The 23,858-nt window shown below is 46.4% G+C and overlaps 1 protein-coding gene across 1 annotated transcript in view; it reads left to right on the top strand.

Moving 5' to 3' along the window:
- The window catches only part of LOC105199464, an 84,268-nt gene that overhangs the window by 46,801 nt on the left and 13,609 nt on the right, over positions 1-23,858 (top strand). The window contains 15 exon segments of the mRNA XM_039446588.1: positions 1,328-1,435; positions 2,780-2,827; positions 4,938-5,134; positions 5,422-5,587; positions 5,704-5,805; positions 6,061-6,200; positions 6,384-6,456; positions 6,704-6,739; positions 7,905-8,049; positions 8,291-8,396; positions 10,414-10,446; positions 11,407-11,511; positions 13,091-13,143; positions 13,949-14,118; positions 20,899-20,958. Of these exon segments, the coding sequence (XP_039302522.1) occupies positions 1,328-1,435; positions 2,780-2,827; positions 4,938-5,134; positions 5,422-5,587; positions 5,704-5,805; positions 6,061-6,200; positions 6,384-6,456; positions 6,704-6,739; positions 7,905-8,049; positions 8,291-8,396; positions 10,414-10,446; positions 11,407-11,511; positions 13,091-13,143; positions 13,949-14,118; positions 20,899-20,958 (1,542 nt within the window).

The raw sequence follows: 23,858 nt of genomic DNA, 5'->3' as shown, positions 1-23,858 counted from the left end.
GAGTCGCTCATAGGACGCGTTCGCCATTTCGGCCAACGCGCGCCGGAACCACCGTCTTGTTTTCAGCTATTTTGAATCACTCGCGCGACGTGGCCTACTGGCCCGCTCGTCCACACATCCTGAGAGTTCGCTTTCATGGTGACCGAGGATTTTTGCCCGTTAAACTGTCCGCGTATGTGCTCTATCTGTAATTAAAAAGCAGCCGATCGCTGTGTTTTGAAGCTCCTATAACGATAATCGATGAATAATTTACAGGACTTCTCTCTTAGCATCTGAAAGCGAATATTTTTTAAATATTCGCTCCCTTTTAAAAGCGTCGAAAAATTTTTTTTTTTTTTAAAGCTTTAATCGTGATAATACGTCAAGGGGAAAAATTATTAAATTTTCTAATAAATATTTATTCGAATATTACTAATAAAATATTTACTAAATGTAAATGTATATTCATTTATTACAAGAACCATTAATTTATTATTCTTTTTTATAGAGGAAATATTTATGTGTAATATCAGAAGTAAATATCTAATTAGTACGATTCGAATAAATATTTATTAAAATTCAGGAATTTTTTCTCTCGGTGCATCTTGCCACATTATTTATTTCGAGAATAAAATCGGTAACGTCTCACTTAAAATCGCTTCTTCACCGTTGCATGCTCGCTCTTTTAAATTGCCGGCCCACGAATATTCATTTGTCGATAATACGTAACGCTTTATGAATATGTTACAATATGCGGCATGAGTGCATGTTTTGCACAAACATTTTGACGCCAACCAATGCTCTCGCAGCGTGAACAAAAACACATGTGGAAAACGGCAATGTTAGACGTAACAGTCGATATTTGACGAAAGTCATTTGTCCGTGGCAACAATGTTAATTTTTATTGACGTATTGCCAAAGCGCGCGTTACACGACTCGCTCGTCCATTACTATTAACTCACCGCGGTTATTTGTATTTCGTAAGTCTCGTGAACCTTTCGACGCGGTTACCGAAGCGTCCGTTTATTTTCTATTCTAACTTTAGCACGAAAGTTTAGCCACAGCGCGCGCGTCCCGTCGGGGCTAAATGTGCGAATTTAGGCATCCGTCTGTGGATACAAGTTATTTGTATTTGCAGTGGCCAATTGATACATCAATTCTTTTTTTACCGACGAATATTCGAAAAATCTCGCATCGAAGAATTCCTTTGTCGCTTTCGGTTCTGGCTTGAGACTAACTGGTTAACAAACTCTTACGGCGCGCGCTGCTCGAAATTAATTTACCGCACCTTGTTTCTCTTTTTTTTTTCTTCTTTTTGGTGGATGTGGGCATGCTTTTTTAATCAAAGGGAGCGGCTGCGATGTCATTGCGAAGAGAGGAGACAGAGGTGAGAGCGATCTGGTGCACGAGATCGACAAAGCTTTGAAAATCAGCAGGGGATTTCTACTTCGCCAAGGTGCGTGAGCAATTTTGCTTAATCATCAACAGCATGCGTTACACAGTTTGCAAAAAGTGTCATTTCCCAGTTTATGCTTCGCAACGTGAAATATCATTTGCAAAAAGCATTGATTGTTGAAAGAGTCGAGATATTCCGAATGAATTGTAGAACAATGTACGATATTTTTAACGTCATTCATTTCATTTTAACGTTGCTTCGCGCGCGTTTTAACGTCGACGTCGTTGAAAATTGAGAAAAACTCAGATCCATCTCCCAAGCGAACGTATACACACGTATATAGCTCGGCTGGCTGGCGGTGGGCTCAGAGATTTCGTATAGAGCAGCCTCGAACGACGTCGTCGTCATCGACGTCGGCGTAGTGAGCGTCGCGCGGCGTCGCGTCGAGCCTCGTTGGCGTCGCGACGCCTCAGTCGGCTGGCACCTACCGTGCTACTTTCCCGTTTGCCTCGCCGAGGAGAGTGTCCCGTCGAGATACCACAGTGTCGCGTCAGATAAAAAAAGGAATCGTTGAGATCGCAGAGTGACGATGTTGGAGAAAAGTGAGTGATCGTTTCGGGAAAGTTGACGCATTATCGAAGGGGTGTAACGAGGGGGTGAAGGCGCGATGGGTGTTTGTGAATTTCTTCAACAGGTAGTTTTGCGATCGCGAGGAAGCGGAACTCCTCCCGAAGGAAACCTTCGGAAAAGAATTACGGGCGTTTCTCGAATTATCGTCATTCAAATCGGCGAGAAAATTCGCGACGTGAAAGCACTACGACGCGACGCCCAATTGGACAGATAAATAAATCTGTCAACGCGATGGAAGAATTTATTTAACGTTGAGACATTGAAGAGACGTCGTGAAGGAAAATGGAATAATTTGGCAAAAGGCTCGCAAATTATTTGATCAATTTTCGAAATGCACGATGGCGCTGGTACACGCTTAGTCTGCTGTGGAATAAAGCAGTCTACTTGGCTTTACTCTTTTTTTTGCGCTCGTTTTGCGCCAGTCCATCAAGATCACTTTTATATTAATGAATCGCGGCGAGTCTCTATCGCGAAACTTTGAAGAGCTCTCCAAACGGGGTATTGGACGCGACGCGTAACGCGAGCCTTGCATCGTCGCGCAGTGTTGATTCTCGATCTAAGCATCAAGACGTTTTGCGCGGGCGTGTTTATAGTTAACGAGTTCGGGCAGAGAAACTCTTTCGTGGACACGCGAATTAATTATTATTAGAAATCGTGAGATGGTTGAAAAGAGAAATCTGCTTGAAAAATGCGTTAGCAAAGAAAAACTGCGATTTACGAAACGACGAGAACCTGAGACATTTTGTTTGACAAAATGTTGTTTAATGCTTTCAGAGAACGTTATGTTCGCCCCCACGTTTAAAGCCTCGTCGGCGAAGCCAGGTAAACCTGCGCGAGGAAATGTGTGAGAAAACTAACAGAATAATTTCGTTGTCGTCGTGCATCTTGCATAATGGCTGAAGATGTAGCACTGAAATATTAATATCCGACGTTGCCCGTTCTCGAGCAACTACAAGAATAATCTTGTCCTTTAACATTTTCAATGAAACGTTCGAAAATTAATTACTTAACTTCTCGAATATTGAGTCGGTGTAAGTGGATGAGTAACGACGCGATAAGAGAAATGGAATTGCCATCGGGAGAGTGTTCCTCCATTGCGTTAACCAAGCCCGTTTCGAAGATGTAATAAAATTAATTACGTGTAGGGTGTAGGTCGCATTATGTGTGTGCGTGCGTGTGTGTGTGTGTGTGTGTGTGTGTGTGTGTGGGGGGGGCAAAGGGGGGAGGCACGTGTGTTCTTAGTAGCGAGATCGTAATTAAGTCCTTGCCACACGTGCGCGTGTGGGTGTTTCAGTGCACGTATTTTCCGAGTAATACTCGCAATCTCGTTCGGCAATTTGTCCAGGGGGGGAAAGGCGCGCATTAATTTGGGTTACCTGAGAACGTCGTCCTTACGGTATTGGTGTTTCGACTAATTACCATCGCCCCCGCCGTGATTGTTAGTTGCGAATAGCGCGTGCATGTCCGTACACGATCCAAAAACGATGGCAATTCGATGTTTTTGACGTTTCGAACGCTGGATGCAGCTGGCGTCGCGACAGCTTTGATTAATCGCACGTACGTTGCAATTAGCGAAAATGTATAGCCGCTACTGTCGTAACGGTATCGTAGATTAACGTGTGTAACATCGATTATAATATTCCCGGATAGAGAGATACGCGTTATCTGAGCAATCGCGGACGCGTCGGGGGTGCTATTCGCTCGCGACAAAATTCGCGATATTCGAATCGAGTAGCTGGACTCTTTTTATTTCTCACAATTTTTCTGCCTTCCGTCCGATACTCAATTGCAGACTTATTGGTTTACGTCACGTTCGCGTGTAACGTCTCTCGCTAACGTGTCGTGCGCAGAAAACGCGTGTCGCTCCAGAAAACGTGGCATTGTGTTGAGGTTGTTCTCGGCCAATTGCAATTATGCGTATCTTATAATGCTTAAACGCCGCCCACACGGGCGAGCTTCTAATTTTACCCGCGTCCCAAATGAACCACCCCTGATTTCCTGTTGCCGCGCGCGACCGCGAAAGATACGGCTCTGCAAATTGGCCGAGAGGTTCAATTCCGACGAGCATATGTGCGCCTGACTCATCGCGCGGCGACGATGTATCTTTATCGTGCTTGTAACGTTGTGTGTCCCCCCATCTGACATTCGAAGCGGAGAGTCCGTCCCGTCAATAGCTTCGTTTATGTCACCGATACGTTGCGACACGGCGTTCGTTCTTATTTGGACCGCGGTAACGAGTTAATAAATCCTTTGTTAGTCGGTCGTTAAGAAAGTAAAATTACTTTCAAAGCCGTTAGAAACGGCTATAAAAGTATGCTATAAAAATACTCTTTTTCGTAACCCTATTTCTTCCCGAGACTGCCCACGAATATATACGTGATACGGATGAATGTAAACGTTACAGAAGATTTAATAGATCGTTTACGTCAAAGAAGCCGTTTTTAAGCGGGCTGAATTAGTAATAGGCGGTGACGTAGCGAAATGTAGGAAGAAGCCGAGAAAAAGGCGATCCCTTATGTAATGCGCCCCCCCCCCGTGTGCCAAAATTAGCATCGCGCCCGTATATATTTCATACGTTAGCTTTAGCGCCAATCTACCGAATTTACCAACGCCACGTAGTGCGGCTGTTGCAAGAGCAAAGACCTTTCGACAAGTTTATTCCTTTATCGGCGATAGTTTTTTAATTAGATCTCCCCCATACCGAAGTGACTAATACATTTAATTATGCGACGGCAAATTTAAGAATGATGAAAGAATGATGATGGATTCATTTATAGGAAAGTAATCGATCGGCCTGACCTCCTTTTTGAGTAAGAACTGTTGCTAGTTCTCGTCCGACGATAACCGCATTTGCCTGAGTGTTGATTAACAAAAGGTCTCATGGGCACGCAGCGTCAATTATAATTCTCAAGAGCGAATTTTTCGTTGCCAGGCGTTTGGTCGCCAGGACAAACGCCAGTTGAGAAGGCGCCGAGTCCCGAGCGTACCAAAGTACCAAAGAAGAGCGAGCCGATTCCTCCGGTTTGGAGCCCCGCCAGCGCCGGTGCGAGCCCCGTTCCCGAGAGGAAGGAATTTCGTCCCGTGCCGTTCGAGAGTCCTGTGCTAAGCCGGAAAAGGCAGCCAAAGGAGGTACGTCACTCAATTACGAGACGCCAGCTATTTGTCCGGCTTAAAAAATGCAGCTGTACTCGCGACTGAATAAAATTAAGTTTGGCGAGCGAACTTGAAACGAAATTCAATCAGAACTTCACAACTCCTTAGTGATCGCAGTAATAAAAATCCCCTCGTAAAGAAACGAACGGAAGGTTGTACGGGTGGTCCTTTTGTTCAAGCTGCTTTCAACTTTTCTCGCACACAAAACGATGGAATCGTAAAGTTCAAGGGTACGCATTCTCACGCGAAACTCTCTGTTCAAGGAGGTGCTCCCGCCCTGGGAGGGCGAGCAGGAGGGGAAGGAGTGCGGTATCTCGCGAATCGTCAATTCGCATTCGGCGCCCACCCAGGGGCTGAACGCGCTCGCGTCCACGCCGCGATTGCCACGTGCCCAGAATCCGACCATCACGTTGCTGCAGAAAGCGCGAGGTCAGCACGCTTACGAAAGTATTCCCTCCGTTTATCGGAGGGAGGACGGAAGATATTAAAGAGTCATAAAATTGCGACTTTGTTGACTAAATCGACGTTGCGATTTCATTTTGTAGAGGGGCACTTGCCGAAAGGTGCGGCTTACTTGGAGGAGAGCGTGTCCGCCAATAATCGATTTTTGAGCGACGAACGACCGCTGATCTCTCCGGGAGAGATAAGTAAGTATATCGATCAGTTGTAAGTTACGTAATCGAACGTCGTAGTGTTACGATTATATCTTATTGGATGATTTTTTTTCCCATACGAGAACCGCCAAATTTATACGTGCACCGATTTTCGACAGTCCATATCTATCGAAAGCCCTTATCACTAACGCTCGCTAACTAGCTGTGTCTAATTACGCATACGTGTCGACCTATTCTCCGATTGCGTACGCGAGTGCTAATGATTTCTTGTGACATTGAATCGTTCAGTCTATACGCTGAAGAAAGAATACGAGAGTGAGCCGGAAGTGGAGAATGAACCGCCGAAGAAGATGGCCGATCTGGGCCCTCGAAAATTCGAGGGGATCGGCCCGATGACTAAGGAGGGTATCCCTCTCGTGTTGAGATCGGTAGGTCGCCAATTATTAAATAAATTGAAAGTACACGTCTTCTGATCGATAGGGTGAAAGATACTTGGCGAATTTATATATATCGCAATTTTTTAATCATCGCGCTATAAACGAGTGTGGTTGTTTTTAAATCGCGACGTACGATGCACTTTTCTCAGTACTCTCTCGATAAATTACTTTTAGGAAGTCAAGGAAAGCAATCAAGCGAAATGGTACAAGAAAATGTACGACTCGTTGCACCGCGCGGATAGAAACGGTAAGTTTTGTGATTACGGGCGGTTATTAGATAGAGTTTTACGCGAGAGATATAAACAGTCGTTCGCAGTAACAAGTTTTGTTTTACGTCTGGCATACAATATCAATTAACGTGATCGTTATTTGCGGGATGAGTGAGGAATTTAATATCAGTTTCGATAAATACGCGCGCGTATTCGGAATAATAACGTTAGTCGGCGAACGGGCATTTCGCATGTTGCATAATTCCACAATTTTTGCTTTTGCAGATGACTACGTAACCATAAAATACAAATCAAGAAGAGGTGAATATGCAACTTCCGCGCATGACTACTGCTGCGGTGGTCGAATTGCGACATTTGCTACTAATATTACGCCGTGCGTGGGTGCGCTGCGTAACGCAGTCGCTCTAGCTGCGATTTGTATAACAACAGCGTAACTAATATCTGTAAAATAAAACGCGCGCGCGACGAGGAGAGATAATCTCCCATCGCGCACAGCGAAAACGCGTGTATTGCGGCAGGGTGTATATTGCTATTTTCCATAGATCGGCAGCTGACGTAACGCAAAGATAACAATTGTCGCTGTACATATACCCGCCGTTTAACAGCTGCGCCTAGTTCGAGCGTGAAAAACAGTAATAAACGATTTGCGACAGATACATAAACGACTACCTTGCGCCTATCTTTTATCTAACAACATCCGGCTGGTAATTAACACTTGCCTCTACCCGGCAGGAGGCGTTCTCTCGTGTAGATTAACATCGTGGTTGATTCGATTAATCGTTACCATTAACGTGTGCTTTGACTTATTATGAGAGATCGCTTGGTTCACGTAGACGCCCGAATTGGACGTCTTAGAATTTGGAGAATCCCGACGAGGAAATACGAGCCCTCGTCGAATATATCAAGCCAAGTCGGAACAACTTCTCGAGTTGGCGCTTCTTGAATTTTTCGCTGTCGCGAGGGAACTTGTCGAGTTGATATCAAGTTCTCACGTCCGATTTTCCGCGTCCGAGCCTTCTTCGCGTCTCTAGACATTGTCTCATCGCGCCAAGTCGATCTTCTCGCGGCAAAAATTTCATCCAAACTCCGTATTACCGGAAAGGTCGAAATTAAAATTTAATTCTGTATCTGACCGAGATGTATCTTAATTGTGTGAACTGAGATCACATCGTTAATCTCGATACCACAGATCTCTCCATGATTAATTCACAAATAATGTTTATACTAACGTTACGTAACACAGTATACGTGTATGTGTGTATGCGTGTGCATATATGTGTTCGCGTAACGTGATATTTCTATTATAACGTCATAGGAACTAAACCAAAGATAAACACCGAATTGTTTGCGCTGTTAATTGAACGTTATTTGGTTACCGGTAGATTTTTTGCTGGAACTAAACGGAAGCACGGAGGAGGAACCAGCTTGCAAACAAAATGCGAAAAACGAAACACTCTTGTTTCAGGAGGGCGATATGGCTACGGAAGCGGCAGCGGATATTTGAGTGAACCGGAACCGCGCGCATACTCGGATCGATCCGTCACTCTCGATAGCCGCCGACGGCTGCGCAACAAAGAAAATGACTTCACCACGGCGACTATGCCCAGAAAGTAAGCGAGAATTCGGAAACTTTCCCGTCTCCCGTCCTGCTTTTTCCCGGCAGCTCCCGGCGAGGATGTGCCCCTTTGGATCATTTAAATTCTCTTCGCGTGTCCGCCTTACCGATTTTCAGTTTTCGATTAAATTTCCGTGTCAGATGGAACGGATCGTTTTTCAGAAACTGAAATCTCTAATATAACATTTTTTTTTTTAAAGATTATTGATAACGGCGCGATTTACATTCTGCTTTAGGAATGGGGCGCTGAAATACTCGACGGAGATTTATAAAAATCAGCCTGGCCGCATCGAGGACTATGAACCGGGCCACTCGTCGATCGCCGAGAAGGAAGCTAAAGAGGTACGGCGACTTTTGCCATTCTCAACTCGAAAAAGTAGACAGACCTGCCAGTAATATAAATTGAAGCGCACCTTCCCATAACATCGAAAGATTCGGTCATACGACACCGTGTAGAAATTATTAGCTCGTCCGAAGTGTAACGATTGACGGGACAATCGAATCTTCTAACGGAAACGTTTCGCATCGATAGCCCCCCCCCCTTTCGTTTAATAATTTTAATTAAAGTACATACGAAAATGTAGAAAAAATCATATATGTATATTATCATGTACACAGAAAAAAAATTAATATCAAATCAACGATCATTGTTTCATAAACATATAAGCAAGAATATAAATCTTTTTCGAAAAATTTATAATCTTAGACAGACACGATTTGCTTACATGAAGAGAAAAATTTTCTTGATGTAAGCAAATATGTCTGTTTAAGATTATAAATTCTTCCAAGATTTTATATTCTTGCTTACATATGAAACAATAAATTGTTGATTTAATACTAAATTTTTTTCTGTGTATATATGTATAACGTGCACCATGTAGATTTCTATCTTAGACATAAATAAAGAACGCAAAGTTTAGTTGGCCACGGTTAATATCTAACGTTGGGATGCGTGCACGTGAATGTGAGCTTAAGATTGGCCATTCATCCCTACGTCGAAGTGTCATATATCGTCGCACATTGAGAAATTGATCGAACGTGCAGTAAATCACTTCGTATCGCGCGATATCGAACCATATTTCGTGCGAGCGTGGCAATCGCGGTAGTAGAAATTCGCGTAGACGTCTCTCTTCCCCCCCCCCTCCGCCCATCTTTTTTTTTATTTTCTTATCGCGATCGAATGCGGCGCGGCGCGACCGCGATTTCACCGAAAGATTCCCAAGATTACCTGAACTCACACTTGGAACATGATCGTTTGAAATGGCTTTGCTTCTAGCCGACTTACGACGCGCGGACGAGAAGGAAGGTAATCACGTCAATCGAACGTGTTCAATAAAACGAATTGCTTTTGCCGGCCAACTTATACGTTTCCTCCGTTTATTGAGAGCTTTTCTGTTTGGCGATCACGAGTTAATTAATTGCGAGCTCTTGCTCTCTGTCAACCGCCCTCGCGGTGGTTATTGCGTTTCTTTAACTTACACGTACACACAGCGCAGACACAGTTTTACAGTATACACCAAGCACGCACGTGAATCCAGAGCGCGCAGAGTCCCTCGAGAGAGAGAGAGAGAGAGAGAGCAACTACTAAAAATAATGGAGATTACATATATACATATATAAATTTTTATTATCCCTCGAGTGGAGAGAATCGCATCCTTCGGGGTACGCTGCAGCTCCACGTAGTACAACCCCGTTAATTTTCACACAGCTTTTGTAGCGCTGCTTGTAGTTGATCCTATGTTTAAATATCACGCCAGTTTCCATCTAAAATCGAGACGCAGTGTAACAGCGTACTTATTAAAATTTTCTGTATTGTTACGTAATTGCACTAAAAAAAGAAGTATCCAATTTCAAAATATTAAGATGTTTTATTTCTCTTTCCGTTATTTTAATATTTTAAAATGTTTTAGTTTTAATCGGTGGTTGGATTTAAAATACTAAAACGTTTAAAACTTTAATAACTTGAAACGTTTTAATGTTTTTTAAATCTAAACATCGTTTATAATTAAAACATTTTTTAGTGTTTAAAAAACGAAGACGGAAGTGAAACATTTTTAATATCTTAAAAGTAAACGGTTCTTTTCTCAATGCAGCAATTTAAAATTAAAATGTGTAATTTTATGTTACAAACTTAATTGTAACTATAATTGATAATCTATTTTAAAGAAATTCGTAATGTTAGCTTTTTCTCTTTGACATATTTATTTAATGCTAGACTATCGTCTTCTGCTATTTTAGATGGAAAATGGCGAGAATATCCGGATACCGTTCGATTACCCCCTTTTATTTGAATCTAAATGTTTCAGTAACCCCTTCTAGATAGCGCATAGTAACACTGTGTTTAATTCTGTGATTCTAGTGGTGGGACGAGGTCATGGACATATTTGACGGGGTACGCCATTTTTATATTAATGCATAGTTAAATAAGAAATGTCTCCGTCTTTTCTATTCCTTCTACTCTCTCCTCGTTCTATCTATATTGGTACTGTCTTTCTCTCCCATGTAGATGGTAAGACTCAATTAAAATTAACATTTTCCATTACTTCGGAATTAACCTGGTAGCTCATCGCCTTGAGGGATCTAGTAGAATTACCATGTTGCCACACAAATCTTCTTTTCCTTTTCTCGTAGAACTTTGTCGTAAAATCGGAATTACGAGATTACGAATGAAAAGGTGTGCCGTTTCGCGTTCTCCAGAATGATTTTCAATTTTGCTAACGTACGTTGTCGGTTTCAACAACGTGATTATTACGCCTCAAGGTGTACATCTTTATTTCCGACGCTGTGTACGCCGTTAGTAAAGTTAATCTCGGTAAAGAATAGCGGTCAGTGATTTTTCTCATGCGACTTAACGTCAAACGTGATAACTAACGGCGGCTTATCGCGCCCCGATAATCGATGTCCTTGCATCCGACCGCGCACACGGGGCTCATTGCAATCCTTCTTAACTCCATGGGGATTTCCTCAACATTACTTAAAGTGTCATAAATCTTTCGATAATGACAACTAAATCGAAGGATTTATACGAAGAAGCATTTATCGGGTGCGAAGAGTTTGCATATATTATATATCGCGTCGCGTGTACGATGATCCATGTGTTGACTTATGCACGGTGTGTCATTTTACCGATTGCATCTGATGTCTTCCATCTTGAATAATCCCTCATCCTGCGAATCGCCGAATCGTCCGGATCCCCGACCATCTTCCGCTCGTGACAATCGTGACCGATGTCCCTCCGATTGTGTGTGTGTGTGTCGATGTTTTTTGCGTGTCGTGCCCGCTCGTATGTCATCCCACACCGCTATCCATCCCCTCCGATGACGACGATGACGATGACGACCACGGGTGACAGTGGCTGAACGAAAACGGACATCCTCAGCACACTAGGATGGAGCCTCTGAGCGGTGGCGTCCGGCGATCCCGCGTCCTCAGCCTCTCCTATCGGCCGGAGGACAGTGTAAGGATACCGGCGATCAGCAGCACGAAAAGTTCCGAGTTCATCGGCGGCATAAGGCGGGCGCGTCCAGTGGCATCGGAAGGCATGACCGATCGGTCGATCGATCTATCCTGTAGATCGCGCGCGCGGTCCAAAACCCCGGTCCAAGACCGGTCTAAGTCGTCCTTAATCTCGTCGGTTGAGCCTACCGATCGGTCGAGCGATCGTTCAACCGCCGCCGGTGACGATACCGGGGACAGTCGCATCATCCGACCCCTGGAACGTGCCCCCGCTGCCGCCGACGATCCCTGCTATTGGCATAACGCCGGCATGCTGGATGGAAGATCCAAGAGCTTTGTGTTGCCGGATCGTTGTCCGGCACGCCGATCGCATCCGATTGGAATCAAGCGATCGGCGGTATCGCCGCTTCCGGCCGTCGCTGCGATTGTGTCGAGCTCGGCTAGCAACAACAGCAGCATCCAGCAGCAGCAACAGCAGCAACAGCAGCAGCAGCAGCAGCAGCAGCATCGTCATCATCATCATGGCCATCATCATCATCATCATCATCATCATCATGAGCATCAACATCATTATCAGCATCGTCATCATCAACAACCCCATCATCCAGATCAAGAACAACAGCAGCGGCCGCCTCTCTCTTCTTCTTCTACTTCTTCTTCTTTTTCCAGCACCGATCATATCATGCTACCACCATCACCGACAACACCCTCCGTTATCACCAAGCAAGCCGTTTTACGGGTTAGAACGGCTGCCACATCGTCGACAAGTAGAGTGCACGATGACGTTGTCCTCTATCTGTCTATATATTTCTCTTGTCTGCTGTCTATCTCTATTTGGCTGTCAAGTCGTCTCTCCCTCACTTTTCTTCTTTGCATCTTTGTCATTATTCTGTATCTCTTTACTCTTTACACGCCTGTGTCGCACATCTCTATCTGAATCATTGTACTTTACTCTACACGCCAAGAAGTTAGAGTCACGTTTTTAGCGCTTTCTCTGTACACATCGCGAATTCCGAAGACATTGTTTCGAAACAATTTTTTTAATACACCATTTGATACGGCATGAGCAAAGTTATAGAAGCGGATAACTGATCTTTTTTTTTGAGCAGTATCAGTTATTGTTTTTTATTCTTGATGAATTTAATGGTTTGTATGTTAATGACATAATTTCTTTTACGATTCACAAAATCGCTCATATCTCACATACATTTTGCGTCACAAACGACTATTATCATGTCCTTGTCGATCTTCTCGTAAATTGAGTTCCTACATATTTGTTACCTCCCCCAATCTCTCATCCCCTCTGGATTATGTCTCATTAGCTTAATCCTGCCACATCCCGCCTTCATCCTGGCTTAGCATTACATGACTGCGGCATGATCTGCTCGATGTTCTGCTCGATGCGATTGCTGATTTCGATTAAAAACCACTTGCCGGATCTAGCAAGTAATCGTACCTCGCACCGTGCGACGTTTTATTTCGAGTAGCGTATGCGTAGCATGTTTCGTAGACAATAAATGGCGATCGAGGACCGTCGACAAAAAGGACGGCACCGGTAACGGCGTTTTCCTCTTTTTCAGCCCTTTGATCAACGCAGTAACGCACGTGCCGCGGCCAAGCCGTACATAACTCAGTAAGTACAATGTCAATTCTTGTTCTTAAGGGGGGAAGGTCACGTAAAAATCGATTTTTTTTTATTGCATACATATGTACCGAAACATTCAAGAATTCAAATTTTAAGTCTCCATATTAACATTATTAACGACATATTAACGTATAGACAAGTTCATACGTTTGCGTCCATTAGATCTTTACGCGCGTTTCAAACTTTAAACGCATTTTTCTCGAAAGTACGTCTTTCAAAACGGCGTACAATATAACTTAAAAAATATTTGATTAATATAGCTGGGACGGTGCATGTTTATTTTTCACTAAATTCTCTACCGAGTGTACCTATAAAACTTGTAAGAATAACTTATCCAAACTATTTTTTCATTTCCAAACTATTTGATAAAAATGAAAACTTTATGCGAAAATTTGGCATTTTTTTTTAAACTGCGTAGAATTTTTATTTTATTACTTTTTACTAACGGATTTAGGTTTTTTCGGTGTGTAATTTGATCAAAAAGACAGATTTGTTCGATTTTGTATTTCAGAATGAGATAAAAAAATACTGCATTTGACCTTTTCGAAAACTTGGAAAGTGAGCGTCATTACGCCGCCACATTTGAATTAATTTGGCCTTAAAAAATTTTTTCTATATCTACGAATTATAAGAAGTATGTCAGAAAAGTTATGGACAGTTCATTAAAAGTCTTGTGCCGTAAAAAAGTTTATGAAAATCAGCTTTTTTTCGGTCGACCACATGACCTTCCCTACTTAAATGAATCCAGCTGTCATCCGACAGTGACTCTCATCAGCGTTTCTCGTTTGCAAAGTGCTCTCAAAGAGTCAGGTTACGAGAGCGACTCCACGCTAGTGTTCCGCCGACGAGAAGACATCAGTCCTCTCAGTCTTCTAGAGCAGAGACTGGCATACAAAACGGTACAGAGCGGTGGTGACGTACCCCTCCATGGGCTACGCAAGCCAGCTCCGGAACGTCCAAAGGGTGAGTCGCTCCGATCCTCGTGCTGTATGCGTTTTTATATTTTCCTTTTGTTCCTTACTTTTTTTTTATACGTCTTGATATGCTACAATCAGCACGCTGATCAACATCGGCCGTGTAACCTGAGTTTACTTTTGGCATGCAGGTGTATGTTTTAAGGTTGCTTGCAATGTGTGCGTTTTTATTAATTATCATTGTGTTTTGTCAATTACGCATGCGTCCTGAAACTTCGAGTGACGAGGAAAAGAATTTTGAAAAGTTGATTTCGTTACAAAAAAAAAATTATGAAAAATTATTTCTATATTTTTCTTGTTGGAAGACTTGACATTTGATTTATAATTATTCTTCTATTCCATTATTTACAATAGTAAGAAATATCCTCGATGTTTCGGATGACTAAATGTATCGACGAGAGTCGAAACCATTTTTCCTCCCAGAAAATTTTAATTCTCACAGCGCTGATCTGTACTGAGAAGCGCGTGGCATGACATGCGAGTAGTGCTTTGTTTGAAGCACACAGCTTTGATATGTACGAATTTTCTTTGTATGTGTAATCTCCCGTGGGCGGTTGCATCAACGTCAGTTAACACTAATCGCGATTAATTAGGCTGGAGGAGAGGCTGCCGTGGGATAATGGATCTATCCAAGTTTGTGCGACAGCGCAACTATTGTGATACTTCGCCGATAAACTTACCGGGCGACTCAACTCGCCGGTATCGATTAATTAATCAATCAACGACACATCGGCTTCTCTCCGTCAGCCTAAAACTTTCCTTCCCCGATATTGCGTCGTGGCCGAGGCTACGATCTAGACTGGGACAGGTAATCGATAATCGAAATTAGTCAACTAAAATGTTGATGCAACCTGACCTCGGGCGTTCCCACCTAAGTTTAAATATGGCACAGCTCTTCTCTCGATAGTTTGTCGATATTGGTGTGCGAGTCGGTATACTTCCGAAAAGCTCTTTTTGCAATCCTTCTTTTACATAAGCGCACCGCCAGCCGCAGTAACGTCACGATGAGGAGCCGCGAACTCTCGCATCGGCACGCAGTCGCGCCGCGCGACGAAGCACGGCGCGGCCACCAGCTTAGCCTTGAGCGGGGGACAACCTTTAGACGACTGATCTTTGGGTGGCAGGGTGTAAAAGCAAAGGGCCTTCAATGGCACATCGAGAACCCGGACCAAACTCCGAAACTTTGTCCACAGACGACTCGGAGATTGAATATTTCCCGATCTCCCCGACTCTGACGAGGATCCGCGTGCATCGAAGAAGCGCCTCGTGCACGTCGACGATCACCTTCTCATCCACGAAGGCGACAGGACTCTCAACGCGTCACGAGTGGTCGGTATTGTCTTCGATCGATTCAAGATTGTCGCCGCCGGTCATGAGAGCTCCTCCTCGCAGTCTCTCGTCGTCCGGTAGAGCTCTTCCGCAAGCTATGTCGGCGCCAAGACCTCCCTCCCCGCCCCGAAGAAAGTCCTCACGTCATAGCAGAACCTTGAAATTGTATTCAGAGAATACGCGATTGATCGATAACTCGTACGCCGCATATTCGAAACCCAGGCACGAACAGTGCTTCGCGCATGCCGACGGCGCGTCGAGCATCAGATCGCTGAGAGAAAGATTCTGCAGCAACCTCGAGCGGCATCGACGAAGTCGCGAACAGTTTCACAGCGCGATCGTGCGCACGTCTTCCAGCAGTCCGATACCCTCGAAGAGCGCCAAGGTGTCCACTTTGTTCTCCAGCACCTTTGGCAAGAGAAAATCGGATCCCTGCCTGTCGCAGACCCAGTTCGAAGCGAAAAAATTAAATCAGCTGTCGAGCAGTGCGAAAAGTTATGTTTGTTCTTCGACGTCGCCGGCGTCGAAGAGTATTCGTGACTTTTCGGCAAAGGTCGATAAACTCGCGACGATAAAGGTGCCATCGAAATACGTAGCTTCCGCTAGCAGAGCGAGACCGAAGTCTCCGGAAAGAATTACAACAAAATCAGAGCCTCTTTCAACTGCGAAAAGAGAGAAATTTCGTCTGACGAAGAAGGAGCAAGAGCAATCCTGCAGGAGGCTGAGCAGATCACAGGAACTCTCTTCGCCGGTAGAGATCAAGAAAGCACTGCAGAAACACAAAGAGAGAGAAATAAGGGACGTGCAGACCAAGGTACTTTCGTCAGGCACTGTAGTCAAGAGCTCAACAATTTCGTATAGTTCACCGGCGAGTAAACAGAAGCGTCCGGTGGATAAATCTCTCAAAGTCGTCGTGGCGGTTTCGCCTAAGGGACAGGAACTATTACGAAAAGCGCCCGAACAGCGTTCAGAACAGCTTACGGCGACAAAGAGAGCGTCGAGCGTTCAAATAAAATCTCCCACGAAAAGTACATCGTCACAGATTAATAAGACAGAGCCAAAGAGAACGAAGAGCGTCGCGAAGCCGAAATCAGAGAAATTAGTCGTCAGCAAAGAATCTCTGCGTTCGGTGTCGTCGTCCTGTTCCGAAGTAGGCAGCGAGGTGAACAAGAGGAAGCGACCTCGCGACAAGCCGCACACGATCGTCAAAGCTCCGCTGAGGAAGCCGGAGACAATACGCGTGACTGTAAACGGCGACAGAAAGAAGATAGACGTGAAAAGAAAAGCGCGGAAAGACAAGAGCGAAGCGGACGGAACGTTGAACGGGTGGAGAAAGATGGCCGAGAAGGATGAGATTAAGTTGCTGAGAAGAGTGGAGAAGGTAGTGCCGGTCGTCGAGCAGGATCCCAGAACTACCTCTTTGACCATGGAGGAAATCAAGAGACATCAGGAGGCCACGCGCACAGACACTTTCTTCCAGAATCTGTTTCTGCGAAACAACCATCCATCGCTCGCACAATCTCACGAAGAGAACGCGAAGAAGCCGACTCTCGTCGGCGAGCGAGCAAAAATGTTTCAGGATGTCGGGAGGGAGAGCTTCAAGTCGGAACCATCCTTGAAGTCCCTGAGCGTATACCTGGCGCATAAGCGGCCGGTCTCGAACTCAAAATTCAAAAACTGGGAGCGCGAGAGCGTCGTCTCGTCCAGGAGTTCGAGTCCGTACGGGGTCTGCTGGCCTGGTCGATCGATTCTCCAGAAGGTCGGGAGGTTCGACAGCTTGCTGGGCATTGACGAGTTTGGCTCGTCCACCACATTGCGCGCTCGTAGTCCAGAATCTACGTCGCGGGAACACGTAAAGGAGCGAAGTCTAAGCGAGCCGCCATTGAAGACTCTGCCCGAATCGAGAGAGTCTTCGCCGAGGTCTTCTTCGCCGTCTCCGGCAAGATCGCAAGCGCCTCGACAAACTCACATGTCCAAGCAAGAAGGTTCGGACAGTTCGCGATCGATTACGAAAAAAGTAAGAGCCAGAAGTGCCGGCGAAGCAGAGGATGCCAAAAAGCTAGGTTCAAACTTGTCATTGACGAAGAGCACTGGTTCGTTATCGTCCATGGATCGCGAGGATTATCAGCAATATATACTCGAATTGCTGCATCACAGACGCAAATCGACGCGATATAAGGATCTACGCGACTTCTACGCGAGTCTCAGCAGGATGGACCAATTGGAACGCACGTTCTCTTCGGGGGATTTACGACCGCGGCTGAAAAATGAAGAAATTATTGATTACGATCGTTGGAAACAGATTAGATTAAAGGAGAAGGCGGAACAGGAACTGAAGGCGCTCTATGGAAAACTGAAGAGTGTCCAGCGTGATAAGGACTTTCTTTTTAGCGCGAAAGACGTTGATAAATTCAGGTGGCATGGCGATTGTGGTCTACGCTGCAAGGAACGCTCCGTGGAGGATATTTTGCAGTATTTCCGGAAACTCCAGAGCGAGGAAAGCGAGCTGGAATCCTCCAGGAAAATGGATATTTTACAAAAGGACACTTATAAACCTCTGTGGCGCGGCAGTTCGGTCGTGAACGTTGCTACTACAATGCAGAAGAAGGCGAACGCCAGTTTTCGAGGTACCGGCAGATCTGCGGATTATCACCCATCCTTACAAAGGAGTCTCGGCGGCAGCAAAAAGTTCTGGAGTAGCTTGTCCATCGAGCAAGTGACCAACCTGAAGAAGCAGTTGAACGAAATCTATGGTAGCGACAATCCTCAGAGACGATCGAACGGCGACGTCGTCGATGCACATCGCGAAATTAGCGAGCACCAGAGATCTATTAAGGAAGCTACTCACGTAGCTGAAGATGAAATTTTAACGAGTTATGAAATCGTCGTGCCGCCCGAAGGCAATTCCAAGGATTATTCTCAAGATGATTCGAAGAGTCTCCACGTACGATGTCATTCGATGATAGCGACAAACGAGTCGACAATGTTGAAGGAACAGAGCGACTCGGAGGGTATCCTGAAGAAGAGCGATTCCATTGGTCGTTTGAAGAGCATCGAGAGGTCCGAATCGGAGAGATTGGTCTCGCCGCCAATGTCGGAGCTGGAGAAGAAGAAGCTGTCGTTGACTCTCGGCAAGGAAGTACTGGACAGGATGTCGCTAAGAAGACTGTCCGCGCCTTTGGCGCCTCGCGAGACTCGCGGTAGCATCGCCGCTGCCTTGGCGGCCACGAAGATGTCGGCAAAACCGTCCGCGAAGAGCACCACAAGGCCGCCTGACACGCCTAGCGTAGCTAGCACCTCTCCCAGAACCTGTTATTCCCTCGAAGCGCCGTACGTCGAAGACACGGTAAAATCCAAAGACAAAAGCGACTTCCTGCTTGTGTTGACGCCCAACAACGAGAGCCCCAGCGACAAGCAACGCGTGGAGACCGTGCTCGAGGAATGGTCGAAGAAACCACCCTTGTTGAGCATGACGGTGCCGACCGGGAAAGTAAAATCGAGCAGCAAGATTGCCTCAGGTAGCGATGGAGACAGCATGACGGAGAGTTCGGAGACTTCGGTAAGGACGGTGATCCAGCGAAGCAACGGACCCGAGACGGAGGACGTGTTGCGGAAAATCGAATTCTTCGAGAACGTGGAGAAGAGAGCGGAGCAGCAGAAGGAGGTCGCACCAGTGGCTACGGCGACAACGACGACGACTACTACATGGACGTTTCGCGGCAGGAAGAAGCTACCATCGTCGCAGAGCTTCGCCGATCTGAAGGAACTCTTTGGCGAGACCGAATCGGCCAAGTACAGTTCGCTGGGCGGTGTCGCCGCCGCCGCCGCCACCACCGGCAGGCTCGATCGATCGCGATCGACGTCGCCGCGGGAGCGGAAGATCGATGCCAGCTCACCGACGCTGCCGGAAGTGATGGGCACGCGACAGCAACGACGGTCGTTCCGCTCTTGTTCACGGGAGCGTGAACACGACGCGAGGCCGCGCAGCGTCAGTCCATGTCGCGCGACCACGCGATCGAACTCGTCCTGCAGCGTGGACAGCGGCGGCGGCGGCAGCGGCGGTTGGCCGCGCAGTTCGTCGCCGGATCCCGAGAGGTACTGGCGCGATTACCTCAAGCTGGTACGGAACGGCACGGTGCGTAGATTACGCGCGAGATTCGAGAGCGCCGAGGACCTGCCGCGACGCGTCAGGATAGCGGCCGCGCCAAAGCGCTTTCGCAGCGATCCGGAATTGGCACGGAGTTTGCTGAAGAGGGCGAGCGAGAGAGAGGATCGCGGCAGCGCCTTGAAGCCGCACGAGCACGTCGACGTGGCGTGGCTGCGCAGGAGATTCGAGACGACGAAGAGAGGACGACCGCGAATAGGACGAAGAGGCGACTCGCCACCGATCCCACGAGTGCCGCTGCGCCGAGAGAACCTCTCGATGCCGCACATCGACGTCATCAGCAAGACGGTTGGATTGAAGGAGCCCCAAGCCACCAGCACCATTACCAACCATGTGACCAGACAAGCGGAGACGAAGGAACTCGAGGCGAAGAGGCCAGTTTGTAAAATGCGAAAGAGATTCGAGTCACCGGACATTAGTGGTGGCCGAACCTCCATAATGGGCGAGATGTTCACGTCGGCGCCGGACGTGCGAGAACTTCGCGACATCGCGCCCTACCTCGCTGGAAAGTGGGTGGCGCACCGCTACCCCAATCGTCGCGACAACATGCGCTCGTTGTCGTCGCCGGCCGATCTCAGGATCCACCGGAACACCTCGAAGACACGTTCCTCCTCGTCGCGTTCCTCCTCGTCGGCGGATAAGAGGAAAATGGAACGACCGCGGGCGACGTCCTCGTCGCCGACGCGACCGCGTACGACCCCGGCGTCGATTCTCAAACCGTCGCAGCAGACCATCTTCGCCGGGCAACCCTTCGACCCGGAAAAGCACAGACCGAGGTTCAGGTATCAACCGCCGCCTCCACCGCCTTCGCCCACCGCCGCGCGAAAGCACAGAACCTGGTGGCCGACTCTGCCCGTCTACATGGCGCGACCTACCGTCACCTTCGAAGGTGTCACCTTCGAAGGTCTGAAATCTCGTCAGCCGTTTGGAGCACCTAGACTGGATTGAGTCTCCCTAAATTCCAGAAGCGGGAAGGGGGAGCCGAGAAATCTCTCTGTGTCTTTAGAAATATAAATCTAGTTTTTTTCTTTTTTTCGGTTAAGAAGTTTAAGAAAATAGAGTTTAAGTTGATTAAATTGTGCAGTCGGATCGAGAAATCATTATGGCTTCTCGTGGCACCAATATCGTTAGATATTAGAGAAGAACGTGCGTCAAGTTGACCGACAGGTTCGCTCGGCAACGTGTGTGCGATCCTTCGTTAAATCCTCGCGAGTTGATTTTTCGTAGCTGTAGAACGGCTAATTATTATTTTAATTTTTTTCCGCTCGTTCATAGAATACTCGAATGCACCCCCGCCGCCGCCAAAATCCCAGCACTGCAGGGACGATCGCCAAGGTAATGCCGATTACAATGCTCATCATTTCTTACGTATATTTTTTTCTTGTGTGCTGCTCTATGTGCGTCTGTCCGTGTGCGTTCACACGCGGCCGGCGTGTTCACCTCGCTGGGTGTTTCGTAACATCTGGTACATTAGCTTCCACAGAAACTAAACGTATTATTAACCAACCGGACAATTTTTTTTTTTACTTACGGATAATTTTGTTCGAAAGAGTCATATGCTACTAACGCACAGATAATTATAACAAATCGTTTTCCGTTTTCATTTTTAACTCTAAATTCAGCGAAGGTGAAAAATAAAAGAGAGATTATGTAAAACTCTTCGAATAGCATACACCTCGTGGTACTCGTCGGATTTAAGACCAATCGATCTAAAGTTCGCGCACGTTTTTTTTTTTTTAATGCGAACGTTGACTAAACGCGCGTCGTAATGCATCATGGTGCATGTGACTCGGGATGCATGAGCGACGCGTGCTCGGGAAAAAGATTGTGCAACGAACGTTTGCACGAGCGATTGAGCGTGAGCGCAATAATCGCGCGGTCGGTCGGTCGGGAAGCACGCCGGTGTTCATCCGGCTGATACGTCACGCGACTTCGTTATCCGCACGCTCGCATAATGTCGGGTCCAGTTCGAGCAAATGAGTGCGAACAATCGTAACCCACCTCGCCGAGTGCAAACGTCGGCGCGTTCATTAACAGCGAGCTGTTCATTCACGTTCCCTCGCGCTCGTCCGCTCGAACTGGACTCGGCTCGACTCGAGTTGTAAAGCCGCGCGCGAAGCATCGGCGCGAGACGCATCGAAAATAATATGCACTTTCGCATATGGAGAAATCACCGCGGCGAGTCGCTCCGGTGCAGCCCCGATTAGAAATTTGATACTCGCTTGTGCTTTCCTGTGGATGCACGAGATCTAGAAACGGCACGTGAAACGCGTCAACGTGGAATGCGTCGCTGCATGACATTAGAGATATTTGTATATTTTATCATTTTTTTTAATAATATTTTTTAGATTGAGTGCAAGATTAGACCTTAAATAAAACATTTATTTTCGTAGTTTCTTATATGTAAAATATTGGAAATGTTTTTCACGATGGCTTGGTTGTAATAGTTGAAAAGTGAAACGACGAGGAGAATTAATTAATTGCGTGCGTATTAAAGGGACGACAATTCGAAGTATTTAAAAATAGAAGTATTTAAAAAGATATTGCATTCTCTCTCTCTTCCTTACACAAGAGAAGGGAAATGGATAATCGCAGGAAACGATTCGCGATAAAAGTGATGGCAACGTTCGGCGTGGACAAAGAGAAAATTGTGTTTATGGTCCGTTACGTGACCGATTGATTATGTTCGGCCTGTCGATCAATTCGCATAATTGAGGTGTTATCGTCAGCCCGGAAAATCCAGCCTTGGAAATCAGTCCGGACGGAATAATCGCGCGTGTCAAGATGTCAGAGAGATAGATCCTAAATTATTTCATCAGTTTTATAACGTCAAGGGCACTCGCGACTCCGCTAAACAGTAATCGCGCATGTTAATTGTCTAACGGGAAGGTAACAGTGAACTGGCTGACGTTCAATTTACACGTCAATGCGCCTCGGAGCGCAATGCGCGTAAATACGACGCGCCAAGATACGCAACTCATGGTATTATTTGGTGTTAGAAAGAGTTTCTTGAAAATATAAATAGCTCGATATTCTCTCATTCGTGACGTTACATCGACGTTACATCGGAGAAGTTATTTAAAAATCGTTCGTTCGATCGTTACGAAATACGGTAACTCGCAAACCTCAAAACAGGAAGACGCGGAGTCTCGGCAAATTTGATGCTAATGATGTCGATCGTATCGCTTAACGTTAGATCATAATACCGCATACGCGGTATTACGTGTCGCTAAAATTGGTGCAAGTGGCGGTCACGATTATTTTCGACGATGACGACGATCTCAGCGCCGATGCCGCCAAAGCAGTCGCGATGTCCACGCACACTTCGGTTAATATCGCGCAATAAATTCGACTGTTGCGCGCCAATTGTCATTATCGTTGCATAACGCAATTAGCATAGCTGATCAAGACGGGAACTCGCTTGTCCGCAGTTCGCCACGTCTGCGTCTTCTACCTCGGCATCTTCTACCTCGGCATCTCGCCGTGGCGTCGTTATTCCAAATATTTGCTGCAAACGTGGACGCTCGTGTCGATCGTGTCCCTTCTTATCTAATCTCTCCGTGATTAATGTGCGTGTGCGTTACCCTGCCTCTCCCGCAGTATCGTCGGCGACGTGATACCCAGGTGATGGAATCCGTAGCCCATCGCATCCGTTCTCCGAAACCTACGAGAAGTGATACCAGCGTGTGGATATTAATACCAGCTGGCGTCGTGAATAATTGCCGCGCTCTGGAAAGTGATTAGCGCGCAAAACAGCACTGTTATTACAGACCGCGCTCGTATCGCGCGCAAGGAGGGAGCGTCTTACAACAACGTGGCTTTTGTATGCGGCCTTGAGCGCTTTTTAGTACGACGACCATACATTTATCTCTGCGGATAACGACTCGAAGAAAAGTGACGTTTACTTATTAACAACGAGTTTTCTTATAAACGCTACGTGGCGGCGACCTTTAGCAGGCATAATTCATGATTTTTTTTCCACGAGGAACGCGTCGTCCCTGTGAACTTTTAATCGTTCTTTTGTGAATTCGCTCTGGCGTCCCGAAATACATCGAGGAGCCTTGGTTTCGTAAACGGTCGGAAACCGTTGGAAACTTTGCTGCGAGCCGCAACTCCGCCCGAAGACGTTCCCCGCGGTTCCTGCTTGGTGAACCGTTCTTCAAGGAGTAGGGAGCCGCGATAACCGGTGCCAACGTCGCGGCGCCTTCCTCAGACGCGTTTCGCGTGCGTCGCGC

Source organism: Solenopsis invicta, chromosome 3, assembly GCF_016802725.1.
Source record: "Solenopsis invicta isolate M01_SB chromosome 3, UNIL_Sinv_3.0, whole genome shotgun sequence".
In the NCBI taxonomy this organism is placed as follows: Eukaryota; Metazoa; Arthropoda; class Insecta; order Hymenoptera; family Formicidae; genus Solenopsis; species Solenopsis invicta.
Note: the sequence above shows the minus strand (reverse complement) of the source record. Positions and strands in the feature narration are given on the sequence as shown.